The 17,350-nt window shown below is 44.9% G+C and overlaps 1 protein-coding gene across 3 annotated transcripts; it reads left to right on the top strand.

The window, feature by feature from the left end:
• The first annotated feature begins 559 nt into the window (after nt 1–559).
• LOC121969298 (FCS-Like Zinc finger 8-like) lies at nt 560–2,756 on the top strand. Of its 3 annotated transcripts, none has more exons than XM_042519335.1 (3): nt 597–1,009; nt 1,136–1,867; nt 2,502–2,756. In XM_042519335.1, the coding sequence occupies exons 2-3, from the start codon at nt 1,151–1,153 to the stop codon at nt 2,514–2,516; spliced, it is 732 nt and encodes a 243-aa protein (XP_042375269.1). In that variant the 5' UTR covers nt 597–1,009; nt 1,136–1,150; the 3' UTR covers nt 2,517–2,756. The 3 variants fall into 3 exon arrangements, with proteins under 3 accessions (XP_042375252.1, XP_042375269.1, XP_042375260.1); XM_042519326.1 differs by having other exon boundaries at nt 639–1,009; nt 2,499–2,756; XM_042519318.1 differs by lacking the exon at nt 2,502–2,756 and having other exon boundaries at nt 560–1,009; nt 1,136–2,262.
• The last annotated feature ends 14,594 nt before the right edge of the window (nt 2,757–17,350 follow it).

The raw sequence follows: 17,350 nt of genomic DNA, 5'->3' as shown, positions 1-17,350 counted from the left end.
TAGATAAGAACTATCGGATATAGGGTCAAATGTAGTTCCTAATATCTAATAAGGTCGAATAATTTTTTATCTCAATAATTGAACCAATCCAATCCGTAATCATTCTTAATTCCAACATTACTACATTAAGTAGAGAATTTCCTATATGTTAAAATAAATTTATTCAACTTTGTCAAAGATATAATTTTATATCTTTTTTTTTATCAATTTAATGAAAATCACTCTAGTAAATTAAAAATTATTATACCAGTTATTTAATGATTACTATATTTTTTTTAATTCTAAATTCTAAATAAGACCTTCAATTTTACGATATATTTTTTTTTGGGAAAAATTGAAAAAGAAAACAACAAAATTTAAATCATCATTATCCTTGAAACTTCTGTAACAAATAATGGCTCATCAATCAAGCGAAGACAAAACCCTTCCCCTGCTCTGTTCCCTCGCTCCCTGAACGCCTGAGCCACCCCTGTTCATCCGTACTCGTCTCCACAGCGAAAATTTAACCCCGCCGTACTCGCCACAGATTAAACGCTCAGTGCCATCCTCCTAGTCCTCTCTCCCTCTCTCCCTAATTATTCCTCTCTCTCTCCCTCTCTTTCACGAGTAATTGTCACAGAAACAGTAGGCCAGCCAAAAACAAAAACGAAAGAAGAACAGGGAAGGAACGGGGAAAAAAAAAAGTAAAGAGATAAGGCAGAGTAGAAAAACAAAAAGCTATAAAAGTAGTCTGATGTTGCCAGAAATGGTCATTGTTGCAATCCTCAAGCCTTTTCTCTTCTCTTCTCCTCTTCTTCTTTGTTGTGTCATGGCTGCGTGATCCCGAGTCGCACCTCACCGCCGCGCTCCCCTACCTGTTTTTAAGAAGAGCGACCGGCTCTGTAGCTCCTTCTTGCAGCAAAGGCTCGTCCTTTTTGTGTGTGTGTGTTTTCCTACTTCAAGATCGGATTTTTAGGGTTCTTGCTGGTTCTGCGTTGGAGGTGTTCGCTGACGAACTGAGGACGGCCAGGTCTGGAACAATCTTTCTGTTTTTGGATATTTTTCTATTTATTTTTGGTTCTTGTATAAAAAGGGCAGAAGAATCATTTCCGTTTCGGTTTCTTGCATGATTTTTCTGGTCTTGTTTCTGTTTCAGGAACAAGAGATTATTATGCTGAGGAAGAAATCGAGGCCAGTTGCTAGGAAACAAGGAAGCTTGATGTCTGAGAAGCAATCTTCCTCTTCTTCTTTTTCTGTTAATGGCGGAAGCATCCAAAGCAAGCCCTCGCCTTTGTCCCTCTTCCCTTCTCCGAGGCTCTTCAGGAGCTTCTCCTGCAAGGGATTCTCAGACCACGAGTCATCCATGAGCCCTACCTCCATTCTCGAGACCAAGCACCTCTGTTCCTTGGGCGCCCTCTCCGTCTCCGACAGGCCTAAGCCCAAGAAGCCGTCTTTCGAAAATGGCGGTTCGGAGCCGACGGGCCTCGGCATTCTCGACGCTCTCGCCGACGACGATAAGCTCGAGGAGTCTTCGGACGCTCCACCGCGGAGGAGGATGATCGTGTTCGGGTCGCAGTTGAAGGTCCAGGTTCCCCCTCCTCCCATGGAGTTGCCTGCCTCGCCCATCGAGTTCGGCGTCAAGAACAAGGACTCCAAATTGGCCTTGTTCTCCCCCGCCCTGAGGTCGTCCCTGGGGACCGAAGCCCCGGCGCGGGAAACCTTCTCGCCCCGGAGCATTTCGGTCAGCGAGATGGAGCGGTCTGAGGACTACACCTGCGTGATCTCGCACGGCCCCAACCCCAAGACCACCCACATCTTCGACAACTGCATCGTGGAGAGCTGCGGCGACGAGGAAGACCGCCGGCGCCTCGGACATCTCGTCGGACAGGTAAGATCCCTTCCCGTCGTTTCGCGTTACTGGTGCATCAGTGTTTTCGCCGGAGATGATCATGTGCCGTTTTCTTCCCTTCTCGGGCTTTTCCGGCCACGAGACTCCTCCGGCGAGGAGACCGCCCTCTCCTAGAACTCCTTTGATCATGAAACTAGATTGAATATTACATTATCTCCATTCAAACTCAAATACATCCACAGCAAGTCTGTAAATTTTGCTGAAACATCATCACGATTCAAGCATGAAACTGCATCAACTGCAATAAAAAAAATCCTGATGTTGTTTGCTTGCCGAGAGAGACATTTTGATTCCTTATCACTTTCATGGCCAAGATCAGACGCCACTTCATGAATATTAAAAAAAAAAAAAACTTCAATAGGGGCCGGTCCCCAGCCTGCCTGCTCAATTGACTTCGCCATCAACGAAAAGCACTCGCCAGTTAATTCAGGGCTCTCCGAGCTTCAAACTTTTGTGTGGCTCTATCAAGAACAGATAGTGACGCACCAATGCTGCCCACCCTGTCTTCTAGGATCATTTCACCTGTTCATAATGATGAAACTTTACTATATCTGTAGTTACTGATGGTAAATATATATTTATATATATGTATGTTTGTTGTATTTTGCAGCAGTACTGGATGCCATGATTAAGGGAAGCTTGAAGACAACTACTGGTGCATAAACTATATCCATGAAAATGAGGTGTTAGGGTTTTAGAATGGCCATTTGGATGTTCTTTGATTGAGGGGGGATTGGTGAGATTTTGTAGAGGTAACTTGAGCAGAATTAAATGAAGGCTTTTGTGTGATTGCACCACAGCTCTTTTGGCTGAGTGTTTTGTAAAAGTTAAAACCAGGGCAGTCAATTCAATCTTCTTCTGATGATCACTGTCCATTGTTTGAGTATTTCATAGATATTTTTTTGTCCTCTTTATGTATTTATTTATGAATTAAAAAAAAAATATAGATCCGTTATATTAACGTCTCCTAATATCGGTTTTATATATATAAAAGGAGGTATATATAAATACAGAGATATTAAAGGTATGATGAGATAAATTTTTAATTTTTGAAAATCGATCTTTTGATCATTATACCAGAGATAAAGGCATATTATCGGCCCAACTCAATTACTGGGCTGGCTTGGGAGACCATCATAATACACATACACATGGCGGATGTGTGTATTCTCTACATCCGCCATCATAAATGCTACAATAACATCATGTTTAAATATTCTTTATCAAAATTTATTATGATAATTTTTATTATTGTAACAATTATGATCCTGACTGTTATAATAATATTAAATTAGTTTTAAATAAATTAAAATAATTTTGTTTAATTTAAATAATTTTGATAAAGAATCATTTAATATAAAAATATTAAAGTTAGTTATAGCTGACCATCCAAGATGGAGGTGGTTAAAAACTTTATTTATTTTACTAAAGATTATTTGATAAATTATAAGGTAAAAATCAATAAGGTTTTTAAAGTATATAAATGATCAAAAGGACATTTTAAAAAAAAATTAAAATGGCACATCGTCAAATGTTTTGTATTTCAAGTACTCCTTACTCCAAGGTTCTTAGCTATTATAATATAAAAAAATTAACTATAATCATTTTAATTAAAATTACTACACATAAAATATTATTATATTAAAAAATTTTAACACCCAACATGGGGTGACTGACCTCATAGAAATTTTCTATTGGCGGCTTAGGTATATGGAGAAGTGCTCACGGTGGACGGTCCAAAAATCTAATATCATGTAATTGCATGTTTTATTTGGAGAAAAAATCTCTACAAAGATGTCATAATTGAGAATTAAACCGCGGGTACCTGTGTGACAACTTGACAGTACCATAACCTAGCGTACTACTTGTAATAACTATAACTACTATATGTTGTAGCGATTAGTCGTACATACTACAATAACGCTAATGCTATGTGATGCGGTGATGATGAAGGGCCCCACTCCGCTGCCACGGTGGAGGTCAGAGGAGGTCAAAGTTAAGGCGGTCAACACACATATGACATCAACCGGTCAGGCGAAGCATGCCCTGGCTGGGAAGAAGGCTCCGACCCGCCGTTTCCTTCGACACGGGGAGCAATCAAACAACCAACGCTCAAGACAATGTGCAGAAGCCGAGCCAAGTGGCTACCCCGCTTGGTCAGACAACAGAGATCGATGTGTGCAGAGTTCAACTTCAGCCGAGCGACTATCCCGCTCGGCATAGCGACAGGCTTCGGCCGAGCGACTACCTCGCTCGGCCTGACAACAAGCCTCGGCAATAACAAAGTGGACCTTCTGTCGAACAGACACATTGAGGAACAACAAGGTTTTGGCCGACTAGACGGGACATCAGGGCGGCGGAAGGACGACCGAGTGGCCAACCCGCTCGGCCCAGCAGTACACTCCAGATGATATCCAGTGATATCTTTTTGGGAGTTGGTGCCGCCGACACCAGGCATGGGTTGCCAAAAGATCACACGGTGGAAGCTTTCACTATCACTTCAGAGATATCCTCAGTCTGTTAAGGTACTGTGTCAGAGACACTTTACTAACAAGTCTTTTTAGGGAAAGCTTAGAAAGCATGCTTGCCTTGGGAAGCGTGCACACGCGTTACTAGAACTCTATATACAGGGGGGTCCAAGCATCGATGGAGGTATGCTATAGTCTTCTTGTTGCTCCGCTTTCTACTTCATCGTCGGTAACTGACTTGAGTGTCGGAGGGACAATGTCGGGGACCTCTTCTCTGGCTCAACACTAACGTAGTCTGTGTTGCAGGTCCACACGGAGTCCACAGGAGGTCAGCGTGAGCGACACATCCCCAGCTTTCCGTCTCTTTGACTTTTAGACAGGATCATATTTGGCGCTGTCTATGGGAACGTCACCTGAATCCGAGCCAAGAAGATGGAGGACGCTGGACGACTCACCACCGTGACGCTCACCCAAGAAGAGCTTGAGATGCTTGTTCAAGCGAGTGCGGCGAAAATAATCGAGCAACAACAACAACAAGCGTTGGTCAATCGACAAGCGCCGCAACTTGCTATAGGACCGTTGGGCCGGCTAGAAGGGGGGTTGAATAGCCCTGAATAAAACACAACCCTTTCTCGGACAATTAAGCTAATACTTGAAAAATAGATTAAGCAGAAAATAAAGCATAAAAACGAGACACCGGATTTGACTTGGTTACAACCGGGGAGGTTGTTAATCCAAGGAAGATGGTTGCACTAAGAACTCCTTCAGGCGGAGAAGCCTCGTTTACAGCAGTGTAGGCACAAAAAGAATGAAGCTAATCAAAGCAGTGGAAGCACACAAGTGTTGTTACAATTTTTTTAACTGATGAAAAGCTTCTGGACCAAGGCTATATTTATAGCCTTGGTGGCGCCTGAAGGGCTCGGCAGGGGATAAAGTTTATCCCCAGTGCGAATAGCGTAAATCGCGATCTTGGCGCCCGGATTGGTTCCGGGCGCCCCGGAGCAAAAAGTCAACTGCAGTTGACTTTTTGTTCGGGACCACTTCTCCGTTAAGTCCCCGTCTCGGTCCGGGTCTTCTGCTCCGGATCCGCTTGATTGGGTGATCTCTGACATCCGGAATAGGGCTCACCCGAACCCATCTTCCGGTCTTCTCGAGCATGCTTCCCTCCGGCTTCTCGTCCCTCGGAATTGCCGCGTGTCCCTTCTCGTCCACCAGCGTACTCATCCGCAGACTTCGTCCCTCGATCGCACCCCGTGCCGACCTTCGCGCTAGCTGCGTCTCTTGCTCCCCGAGCAATCTTCCGCTCCGGCTTTCGTACCTCGGAACCATCGCGCGCACTTCCTTCTCGTCTGCCGGTGTACTCTTCCGCAGCGCCTCGTCCCTCGGACGCACCGCGTGCCGTCCTTCTCGCTAGCTGCGTCTTCCGCTCGAGTACCTGTGCTCCTAAGCTCCTGCACACTTAGACACAAGGACCTAACTTAACTTGTTGATCACACCAAAACAACCTTGGGGTTCCAACAATCTCCCCCTTTTTGGTGTGATCAACCCAAGTTAAGCTAGGGTCAACAATAGATATGAAATTAATTGCAATAATATGTAACATGATAGAAAAAATTAAAATTTCAAATTTTAATTTACAATTTTTTCTACCTCCCCCTAGACTTATACTTTCCCTTCTCCCCCTTTGATCACAATAAAAATGGGGTTCCATAAAAAATAATCTAAGGGTAAAAGACTTAAAAAATATTTCAATAAATTTCTAAGTTTTTAAGAAATTTATAAAGTTTTTCTAAGTAATTTAAGCTGAGATTTCTTGTTTAAAAAGATTCTTAACAAAAAAAAAAATGATTTTTGAGAATAAAGAGATTCTAAGCAAGTAAATTTTTAATTTGAAATAAAATGTTTTGAATAACCTTTTTCAAGCACTAATTAATTCTTGTATTAATGCTTCATTAGTAAATTAATTAAACATTTATTTCAATATTTTGGCTTCCAGGTCGTGGCGAGGCACTAGGCCTTCTTGGTTATTGGAACAACAACCACTTCCTTAGACAAAGCCTCATAAAGAAATTCTTTGTTTAATTTTCTCACTTAAAGCGCAAATTTTAATTTTAAAATTAATTTAAGCATGATTTAGGAACCCAATATAAGTTCCAACTTACTGGATTAACTAAAAAGTTTTTAGGAACATATTTTCTTGAAATGTTCCTAATTTGTCCAGGGTGATATTTAAAGTACCAATTTAAATTATTAAATCTTCTAACATTGGTTTTAGATGAACATGCATGGTTTTTCAAGTTGTCTACTTGAATTTTCAAATCATCATTTTCAAGTTTCAATTTTTCATTTGCTAGTTTTAATTTATCTAATTCTTCTAAGGGACAAGACTTAGCTAGAATTACTTTTAAATTTTTATTTTCACTTTCTAATTTGCAGCAATCTTTTGTTAAAAGTTTAACAAACTTAAACATTTTATCGGGAGGAAGAGATCGTACCTGACTTACCTTGTCGATCTCGTTGTCCGTTTCTCCTCCTGAGCTGCTGCTTTCTTCCGACGTGTCTCCCCCTTCATCGATGCTCTCGATGCTCATTTCGGAAGAGCTTGAATCACAGTCGTCGTCTTGATGACTCGCCATCAGTGCAAGTCCGGAGAATGCTTCGACTTCCGATTCGGACGACGTATCGTCCCACGTCGCCTTCAGGGCCTTTCGTTTTTGGATAGACTTCTTACCCTTTTCCTTGTCTTTGTTCTTCAGCTTGGGGCAGTTGTCCTTGACATGCCCTTCTTCGTCGCAATGGTAGCAGCGGATCGTTCTTTTCTTTCTACCCTGTGGATGGTTAGTTTTTCTAGAATTATATAACTTCTTAAATCGTCTTACCATCATTACCATTTCCTCGTCGTCGAGAGAAGATTCCGATTCAGGTTCGTCTCTCGAAGCTTTGAGGGCGACGTTGTTCTTTGGCTCTCTTATTCCTGCACATCTTGACTCATGCACTTCAAATGTTGAAAAAAATTCTTCTAATGAAATTTTTTCTAAGTCCTTTGAAATGTAAAAGGCATCTACTAATGATGCCCATTTTGAATTTCTAGGGAAGGAATTTAAAGCGTACCTGAGCGAATCTCGGTTACTTACCTCTTCTCTGAGATTCGAAAGTCCGGTGATGAGCTCCTGTATCCTCGAGTGTAGATGTGCAATTGTTTCACCTTCTTCAAAACGGAGGTTGGTGAGCTGGTTGCGAAGTAAGTCCCGTCTCGCAAGCTTGGCTTCGGATGTTCCTTCGTGTAATATAAGGAACTTCTCCCAAAGCTCCTTTGCCGAATTGTAGGTGCCGACACGGTTGACTTCTTGTGGAGGAAGTACGGTTAGCAGATGGAATTCTGCTTTCTTGTTTGCCACGTACTCGGCCTGCTCTTTCTTTATCCATTGACTTTTTGTTTTGCCCTTGGGAGCTTCAAAACCGAGTTCCATTATTAATAATAAATCAAAATCGGTACCGAAAAATACCTCCATGTGCTTCTTCCAGCTTGCAAAGTCCCCCTCGAATTTTGGCGGGTGAATGTTAGATCCGGCCATCTCGTTGCTTCGTTCGGCGGTTAGTCCTCTTGAAACGTCTCGGCTCTGATACCACTTATAGGACCGTTGGGCCGGCTAGAAGGGGGGTTGAATAGCCCTGATAAAACACAACCCTTTCTCGGACAATTAAGCTAACACTTGAAAAATAGATTAAGCAGAAAATAAAGCATAAAAACGAGGCACCGGATTTGACTTGGTTACAACTGGGGAGGTTGTTAATCCAAGGAAGATGGTTGCACTAAGAACTCCTTCAGGCGGAGAAGCCTCGTTTACAGCAGTGTAGGCACAAAAAGAATGAAGCTAATCAAAGCAGTGGAAGCACACAAGTGTTGTTACAATTTTTTAATTGAAAAGCTCGGACCAAGGCTATATTTATAGCCTTGGTCGGGCGCCTGGAGGGCTCGGCGCTGGGGATAAAGTTTTATCCCCTCACAATGGATCATGGTCAAACGCGATCTTGGTCAAATTCAGGCTCGGGATTCGGGTGCCCGGACCAAAAGTCAATGTGGTTGACTTTTGTCCGGACCCACTTCTCCGGTCCCTCGCCTCGGTCCGGGTCTTCCGCTCCGGATCCGCTTGATTAGGTGATCTCGACCATCCGAAATAGGGCTCACCCGAACCCATCTTCGGCCTTCTCGAGCAATCTTCCGCTCCGGCTTCTTGTCCCTATGCATCGCGCGCACTTCCTTCTCGTCTGCCGGTGTACTCTTCCGCAGCGCCTCGTCCCTCGGACGCACCGCGTGCCGTCCTTCTCGCTAGCTGCGTCTTCCGCTCGAGTACCTGTGCTCCTAAGCTCCTGCACACTTAGACACAAGGTTAAAAACAACGCAGGACCTAACTTAACTTGTTGATCACACCAAAACAACCTTGGGGTTCCAACACTTGCAACATCGGCAGTCAACGAACGAGCGAGACCAAAAGATCCAGCAGAGCAAATCTCCGTATGGGGGAAGAATCGAAGGCCGACCGACACACATGGGGAAGCGCTGCCCGCGTCGATCCCCTTTCATCATACCTTGTTCCAAACCACCTCGGAGATAGCCCAGACAAATCAAGAACGGGGATCGTCTTCGGATGATGCTCCCGTTTAGGATGCTGATGTGCATAGATTATATACACTTTTATACATGTCTTGACGCACATCTACTTGTATTTCATTAGCATAATTTATATTTATTGCACCCTATTTCTTTATAATGTCATACTTCCATTATATTTTGTTCGGAGATATGCTCTTTTCTTGTTTTGATTGATAGGACGTGATTTGGAGCAAAAACGGAGCTTGAATGAAGTCTAGAGCTTCCAGAGTGTCACGGGCATGCAAAAACTAAGTCCTTGCAGGTTCTAGCCATGTGGAGACCACATGGCCGTGTGGAGGCCATGTTGGGGGTGTGTTGAGGGCGTGTTGGGGGTGTGTTGAGGCTGTGTGAATGTCACATGGTCGTGCGAAGGCCGTGTGGAACTTTCAGCACTGCAGACCAAAAGTAAAATGGTCATAACTTTGTGCTCGGTTGGAGTTTTGGGTTGTTCTTTATACCAATTTGTAGATAACTTCAAGATATACAACTTTGATGAAGGCTTCAACTAAAGAAAACCCCATCTTGATGGTGTAAAAGATGCTGAAATGAAATATAACCATTTAGAGCTATGACAAGGTTCATGACAAGGGGTGTGCAAGGGCCATGACAAGGGGTGTGTGAGAACCACACGGCTATGACATAGCCGTATCACATCTCCAGAGAAGAAGAAGACTTTGGCCGTGTAGACCACTGATAAGCATATTATTTACTGCGTGTCACGATTGGGCTTATCAAATTAACAATTTAATATTTCACTGAACCCCTTAATTTCACAATAACATTGTAGTAACGAGCCCAGGATCGATCCGAGGAACCAACGGTAGAATGTAATTTAGGATTGTCTTTTATTCCTATTTTTTGGGGTTTTCGATATAAAAATGGAGTTGGGGGTTTAATGCTTTGAATCTAAATCTAACAAATGAAAGCACAACAAATAAAAAGATTATTCTAATGCATAAATGAAATCTACTTGTGTGCCAATAATCAAACACAAACGTATTGTCACTCTACGTTGTGATTAAATTATTAACACACACTTAAACTAAGATTGAAATAGCAAATATCAAATTAAATCTGATCTAAAGCAAAATGTAAACCCTAACTTAAAACTCAAACACTAAACAATTAACCAAGCATCAAATAAAACTTAAACTAAGCTTTAACAAGGTAATGAAATACTAAATTACTTGCTAAAATCATAAAAAAACATCAAATGAATCTGTTCTAAGATGTAAAAACAATAACAAAACGAAATAAATCCTAACCAATCCAACTCACAACCAATCCATACAAGTTTCACACTCTTGCCGTCACACAAGAGTGCCAAAGTTGAGACCACCCAACTTTGGACCTCAGTGGAGAACTTCAGCAGCGTATCAGCTCAAGGAATGCTCAGCTACACCGACGGACCACCCCCGGCGAGCTAAAATAACCCAAAACCCCAAGAATGGCCGAAAATCTGGATTTCTACAACCTCCCAACTCTGAATCTGGAATGATGCTATGAATGTTGGTGTGATGTCGGATGGAGCTCAGGAACGTCGGAGGACCACCGCCGAACGTCGCTGATGGGAATCGGAGTCGCCGATTGGAAGACCACCTCCAAATCGGCGCGGGAACAGAGAAGGACAGAAACGCAGAATTCGCCGGAGGGAACACCCGCCGGAGGCTCCAGATGATCGGGATGAGCTGCCGTGAAGCTCTACAATGAAGTTGAAGCTTGATAGATTGATTGTTGGAAGAATCGGGGCCGAAATCCGCTGGAAGTCGCGCGCCGGGACGCTGTGCGCGGAGGAGGAATCGACACTGGAAAACACTGTAGCTTCTGTGTTTTGAATCTGTCCCAGATCTGAACCGACGGCTGGGATTAATTTAGAGCTAAATCAACGATGAAAGCTTGCCCAAAATCTGATCCGAAGGTACTGATGTTGATCTAGGGTCTGGATCTACCCTCCCTTAGGTCGGATCGATCAGATCATCACTGGATGGCCCAGATCTGCCGATCTTCAATGAACGACCCAGATTAATCCGGCTGGATCAATGGTTGGATGAACTCAGATCTGGATCAAAACTTCTGGATCTTCATCAATGGCTTAGATCTGCTCCCCATTAGGTTGGATCGGCCAGATCTTTAACGGATGGTTCAGATCTGTCCTATTCTTGATAAACGGCCCAAATCGACCCAAAGCTTGATCTTGTCTTTTGAACTCCGATTCGAGCCCAATTCCGGTCCAAATAGATCCAAATCTAAGGTCCTTTGATGCCTACAAAATAAGAATCAAATATTAGCAAATAACACCAAAAATAATATAATTTGCAATTAAGTTCAAAATCTATGCAATGCACAAAAATGTAATGTAACCATGATTTAAACTATGAAACCAACATCAAAACCATGCATAAATGAATCAAAATAATGCAGTAAAATCATGGTTATCAACCACACGACCGTGCCATCAGACCAGAGCCAAAGTAATACATGGCCGTGTAGATCTACACGGCCGTGCAATTTAACCAAAAGTCAAACAAGCCCTGGCCGTGTCCCAGACACGGCCGTGCAGGAGTTCCAAAGCCATAGGCAGAGCTGACCGTGTAGACTTACACGGTCGTGCAAGGGGGAAGTGGCAGAGCATGCCACGGCCGTGTGAACATCACACGACCGTGTCACCTGGGCAGTGAAGGGAATGGACCAGGCTGTGTGAGCTTCACACGGCCGTGTCTTGGGTCCGTGTGGTTCCCAAACCCCAGCTCTATATAAGGGTTTTTTCCTCATTTGAAAAGGAAATTTCTCCCTTTTGGGGAGAGGGCGAGATTTGGGCAATTCCTCACCGTTCTTGGAGGGATTTCCCGGCAATCTAAGGGCGGATCTTCAACGAATCGACTCCGGGAACGAGGATTGGATCCGAAGACGGTTCTTCATCGTAGATAAGCTTTTCTTCCCTTTATCTTCTTGGATTTGGGATCAAGATTCTTGTATTCTTCTTGTCTTTGGATTTCTTTTCTTGTTCTAGGATGGAGGAAGTATTTGTAATGTGAATTTGATGTAAACTCTTGTGGATTTGCCAATTTCCTATTTATATGATTTTACCTTGTTTGTATCTATTTGATCTTGTGTGGATTGTTGTGATTGATTTTAATTACCATACTTGATTGAATGTTTGGGTATCTTGTGGATCTTGTAGAGGTGATTCCTCACTCGATTATTCGAGGGGCGTTCGTGATAGACAAGCCCGTGTAAGGATGATTGAGGGATCATCTTGAGGGTGAAATAAGGGCATTCAAGGGGGTCGGATAGATTGGATGCATTAATCTTTCATATCTTGATGAGGTTGAGAAGTAATGAGAAGTAATGAATTTTTATATTGATTTTTCGAGGGGCACATGTGACAAGCAAGCCCGTGTAAAGACAACATAGGAATCATTCCTAATTGATCACATTTAGGTATAGATTTCAGTCCTAGGTCGTTTGTCTATTACAAGAGAGAACCGGTAACCTTCTACAAATGATGGACAATTGAGGAATACGATTTGATAGTTCACCTACATTGAATGACATTACAAAGAAACTGAAACTCCTAGAGCATCCTTTATCATAGCCCTTATTCTCGTTTCTATTCTTTTATCTCTATTCTTTACTTTTCATAGTTGCACTAGTTTTCATAAATCAATTGATTAGTTGTTTAGCTAATTCATGTTGAGATATCTTTAGTGCTTATACCAGTCCCTGTGGATACAATATCTTTCTTTATTACTGACGACGTATCCGTTCACTTGCGGAACGTTAACAGATGCATGAAAAGGCAAGGCGCCCCGAAACAACGCGTCTTCCGAACGGATCAACTGACAATTCTCTGATGAGATCTTAAAAGACCCTCTGCCCAAACATTATACCCCACTGGCGATCGGGACATACAACAGATCGATCGATCCGGATGATCACATGGATCAGTTCGATAATGAAGCCACGCTGCACCAGTATACAGACAGAGTTAAGTGCCCAGTCTTCTTCACTACTCTCTCTGGATCAGCGCAGCATTAGTTCAAAAGATTGCCGGACAACTCAATATGAAGCTTCAAAGATTTCCGAGCCGCATTCCAGCATCATTTCGTCAACAGTCGACGCTATTAGAAGACGAACGTTAGTCTCTTTGCCCTAAAGCAAGGGCCCAAGGAAGCGCTCCGAGCATACATACAGCATTTCAATCGAGTGGACATGGACATCCTCTCGGTCTCGTCCGAGACAATGATGAACGCCTTCACCCAGGGGCTCGTTGAGGGAGATTTTTTCCGATCGTTCATCAGGAAGCCACCCAGGGACTTTGACTACATGCTCAAGAAGGTCAACAAGTATATAAACGTGGAAGAAGCCCAAGCGGCCAGAAGGAAGTAGGTGCCGACCGAACCCTCGGATCCGATTGAGCGCCGATCGTCAAGCAGCCATCTGTCACCCAAGGGGTCGAGGGAGCACGACCACACCACGAGACCAGGGCACATGTCGTGCAGCATGTTGCTTCCGATTGGCCGAAGACAGCAAAAGGCAAGTTGTGGATGTCGATGTTCTGTTCTTTCCATCAGTCGGCGACCCACAACACGTGTGATTACCGCGGTCTGATACCAATCGTCAGCCGACTGGCCCCAAGAGGATACCATCGCCAATCTCCTTCTCCCGATCGACGACAGAGGCATCGATCGATGGGGCGGCGAAAGGATGAAAGAAGGGAGCCCGAGCGACACCACCAACATCAGCGGAGGGATGACTCAAACCCCTCCCGAGTATCGGCTGAGCGAAAAAGACCATCCACTCGGGAAGAAAAAAATAGGAACAACGCATCCTAGGGGAGATAGGCATGATTGCCGGTGGGCCGACCGGCGACGACTCCAACAGAGCCAGGAAGTCGTACGCACGACGGCTGGAGATCCACATGGTGGGATGCAACAGGGAGAAGGTTGAAGGGCCCGAGATCAGCTTCAGCCCAGTGACTTGGAGGGAGTGGAAATCCCTCACGATGATGCGTTGATCCAGGTGGTAATCACTAATTACACTATTCATCGAACTTTTATTGATACAAGGGGTTCGGTGAATATCATCATCAAGAAGGCGTTCGATCAATTACAAATTGATCGGAGCGAGTTGTTGCCCATGACGACCCCTCTCTACTTCTTCATGGGCAATGAAATACTGTCGCTCGAACATGCCCAACTGGCCATCTCACTTGGAGACGAGCAACTGAGGAGAACTAGGACCACCAACTTCATCGTGGTGGACGTGCCATCGGCCTACAATGTCATCCTAGGCCGACCGGCCCTCAACGAGTTCTGGACGGTAGTATCTACTTACTGCCAAAAAATCAAGTTCCCGGTAGATGACCGGGTGGGCGAAGTCAAGGGTGATCAGTTGGTCGCTCGGCGATGCTATGTCGAGATGGTCAAGTCCGAGGCAAGGAGCACTCGGAAGGCTCTCCGACTGGAAGTAAACGCGATCACTGGAAACCCCCTACCTTGTTGTACAAAAAAAAAAGGAGGTCCAGATCCATCCCAGCCGAGCGGAAGTAACAGCCTTCATTGCCGCTGACCTGGAGGTGGAGCGGAAGGCAGAGTTGGTCGCCTACCTTAAGCAAAATCATGATGTGTTCGCCTAGTCGACACATGAGCTTCTCGGCATCTCCCCAAGCGTGGCTAAGCATGAGCTTTATGTTCTACCGGACGCTCGGCCGGTGAAGCGAAGAAAAAGGGACTTCAGCACAGAGCAAAATGTGATCATCTGGGCGGAAATAGAGAAGCTGTCGGAGGCCGACTATATTAGGGAAGTTCAATTCCCGAGCTGGCTAGCAAATGTTGTGTTGGTCTCCAAGACAAGCAATAAATGACGGGTCTGCATCGACTTCCATGATATGAACAAGGCCTGCCCAAAGGACTTCTATCCGCTGCTCAGGATAGATCAAATGGTGGACTCAACAGAGCACTGCGAGCTAATCTGCATGCTCGACGCATATCAAGGGTACCACCAACTGTCGCTCGCTCGAGAAGACCAAGAGAAGGCCAGGTTTTTTCCAACCGATGGAATATACTGCTACAACGTCATGCCATTCGGACTCAAGAACGCCGGAGTCACCTACCAGAGGCTGATGAACAAGATGTTCCGAACGCAGATCGGTCGTAATATGGAGGTATACATCGACGACATATTAATTAAATTCCTCTAAGCTACTGACCTATGCGCAAATATCAATGAGACTTGCCGGGCACTGAGGACTTATGGGATAAAACTAAACCATGCCAAGTGTCTGTTTGGCACGAAGAGTGGCCACTTCCTGGGCTACATCGTCACCGAGTGGGGCATTGAAGCCAATCCAAGCAAGGTCAAAGCTTTGCAAGACATGCCACCACCTCGGAATTTAAAGGAGCTCAACGGCTGATCGGTCGGATTACAGCGTTGTCTAGATTCATATCCACGTCATCCGACCGGAGCCTACCATTCTTCAAAGTACTTTGCTGAGCTACGAAATTCCAATGGGACACTGAATGTGACCGGGAGCTGGAAGAGCTGAAGGAATATCTAAACTCTCTGCCTGTATTAGCCAAGCCAGTTGTTGGTGAGCCACTTTGGATTTATCTATAATCCAACGAACATGCTGTTGGATCGACTCTAGGTAGGCAGAACGGCCAAGAGTAGCAGCTTGTATATTTTTTGAGCTATATATTAAAGGATGCTGAATCTCGCTACACCAATCTCGAAAAATTAGCATATGCTTTGATTCTAGCTGCTCAGAGGCTTCGCCCATACTTCCTAATGCACACAATCGTCATGGTAACTAACAGTGCCCTGGGACAAGTCATTCTCAACCTAGAAGCGTTAGGAAGGCTAATCAAATGGGCGAATGAGCTAAGAGAATTCAACATTCAATATCGACCCCGAGCGGTAATCAAGGCTCAAGCCTTGGCGGGTTTCATCATAGAAGTCCAGAGTGACAAACCGGCGATAACATGGAAGATATATGTGGACGGCTCATCCACTCGGTAGGGTAGCGGAATCGGCATATTGCTTATCTAACCACGGGAAGACCAGATGCAGCTCTCCATTCTTCTGGACTACCGAGCCACCAATAATGAAGCAGAATATGAGACATTGATAGTCGACCTACAGACAGCCCGCTATGTGTGAGCCTCTAGAGTCCTTATCCACTCGGACTCTCATTTGGATGCTCAGCAGCCATCCAGGACTTTCAAGATAAGCAATGCCCGACTCAAGCTCTACGCGAAGGCCTTAGAAAAGCTGAAGACCAACTTCTTTGAAGTCATTATACAGAAGATCCCCTGATCGGAGAACCAGGCGATGGATGAGTTGGAAAAATTAGCTAGTTCGCTGCCGTCGATCGTCATAGGGCAGTCGATCAAACAAGTCTCGCTCGTGGCACACATCGACCGAATGGAAGGAATTACCTTCCCAAGCGACTGGAGGGCAACCCTAATAGAGTTTCTGCGTTCGGGAGTAACACCTTCTGATCCAGAAGAATCTCGCCTGTTGAAGAAGTGGGACGGACGACTCACCTTGGTGGGGGGCCTGCTTTATAAGAGAGCCTTCACGAGGCCTTTACTCAAGTGCGTCGGATCGGAAGACATCGAGTAAATTCTGTGGGAGGTGCACTAAGGCTCTTGCAGAGGTCATCCGGGCGGCCGTGCATTAGCCCGAAAGATGCTCCTGGTTGGATATTTTTGGCCGACCCTCCAAGAGGATGCTGCTCAGACGGTGGCCGCCTGCTTGTCTTCCTAGAAGTACCACAACCTATTGCACCGACCAACCGAAGAAATGAAAGCATCCATAGTATCTTGCCCCGTTCGACCAATGGGGGATGGATATTGTTGGACATTTCCCCATGGCGACCAATCAGCGGAAATTTTTATTCGTCACAGTGGACTACTTTTCAAAGTGGGTGGAAGCCGAGCCACTTGCAAGAATCATCGAGCAGATGGTCATCAAATTTGTTTGACAGAACATCATTTACCGGTTCGACATCCCACGCCGACTCGTATCTGACAACGGAAGACAGTTCGCTGGTTAGAGGCTCACAGAGTGGTGCGAGGGCTATGCCACCCAACAAGCCTTCACCTCTGTGGCCTACCCCCGGGCAACGGGCAAGCCGAAGTCGCCAATAGAGAGATCCTCAGAGTTTTACTCGCTCGACTCGACCACGTGGGAGGCAGCTGGGTCGACGAACTCCCCAGTGTGTTGTGGGCCCTCTGCACGACCCTGAAGGAGGCGACCGGTGTGACCCCCTTCCATTTGATATACGACGGTGAAGCAGTTGTCTCCATGGAGATCGGAGTAGAATCCGATCAGGTA

This window comes from Zingiber officinale, chromosome 1B (genome assembly GCF_018446385.1).
Source record: "Zingiber officinale cultivar Zhangliang chromosome 1B, Zo_v1.1, whole genome shotgun sequence".
NCBI classification, from domain to species: Eukaryota; Viridiplantae; Streptophyta; class Magnoliopsida; order Zingiberales; family Zingiberaceae; genus Zingiber; species Zingiber officinale.
This window is presented reverse-complemented; position numbering and strand designations above follow the sequence as displayed.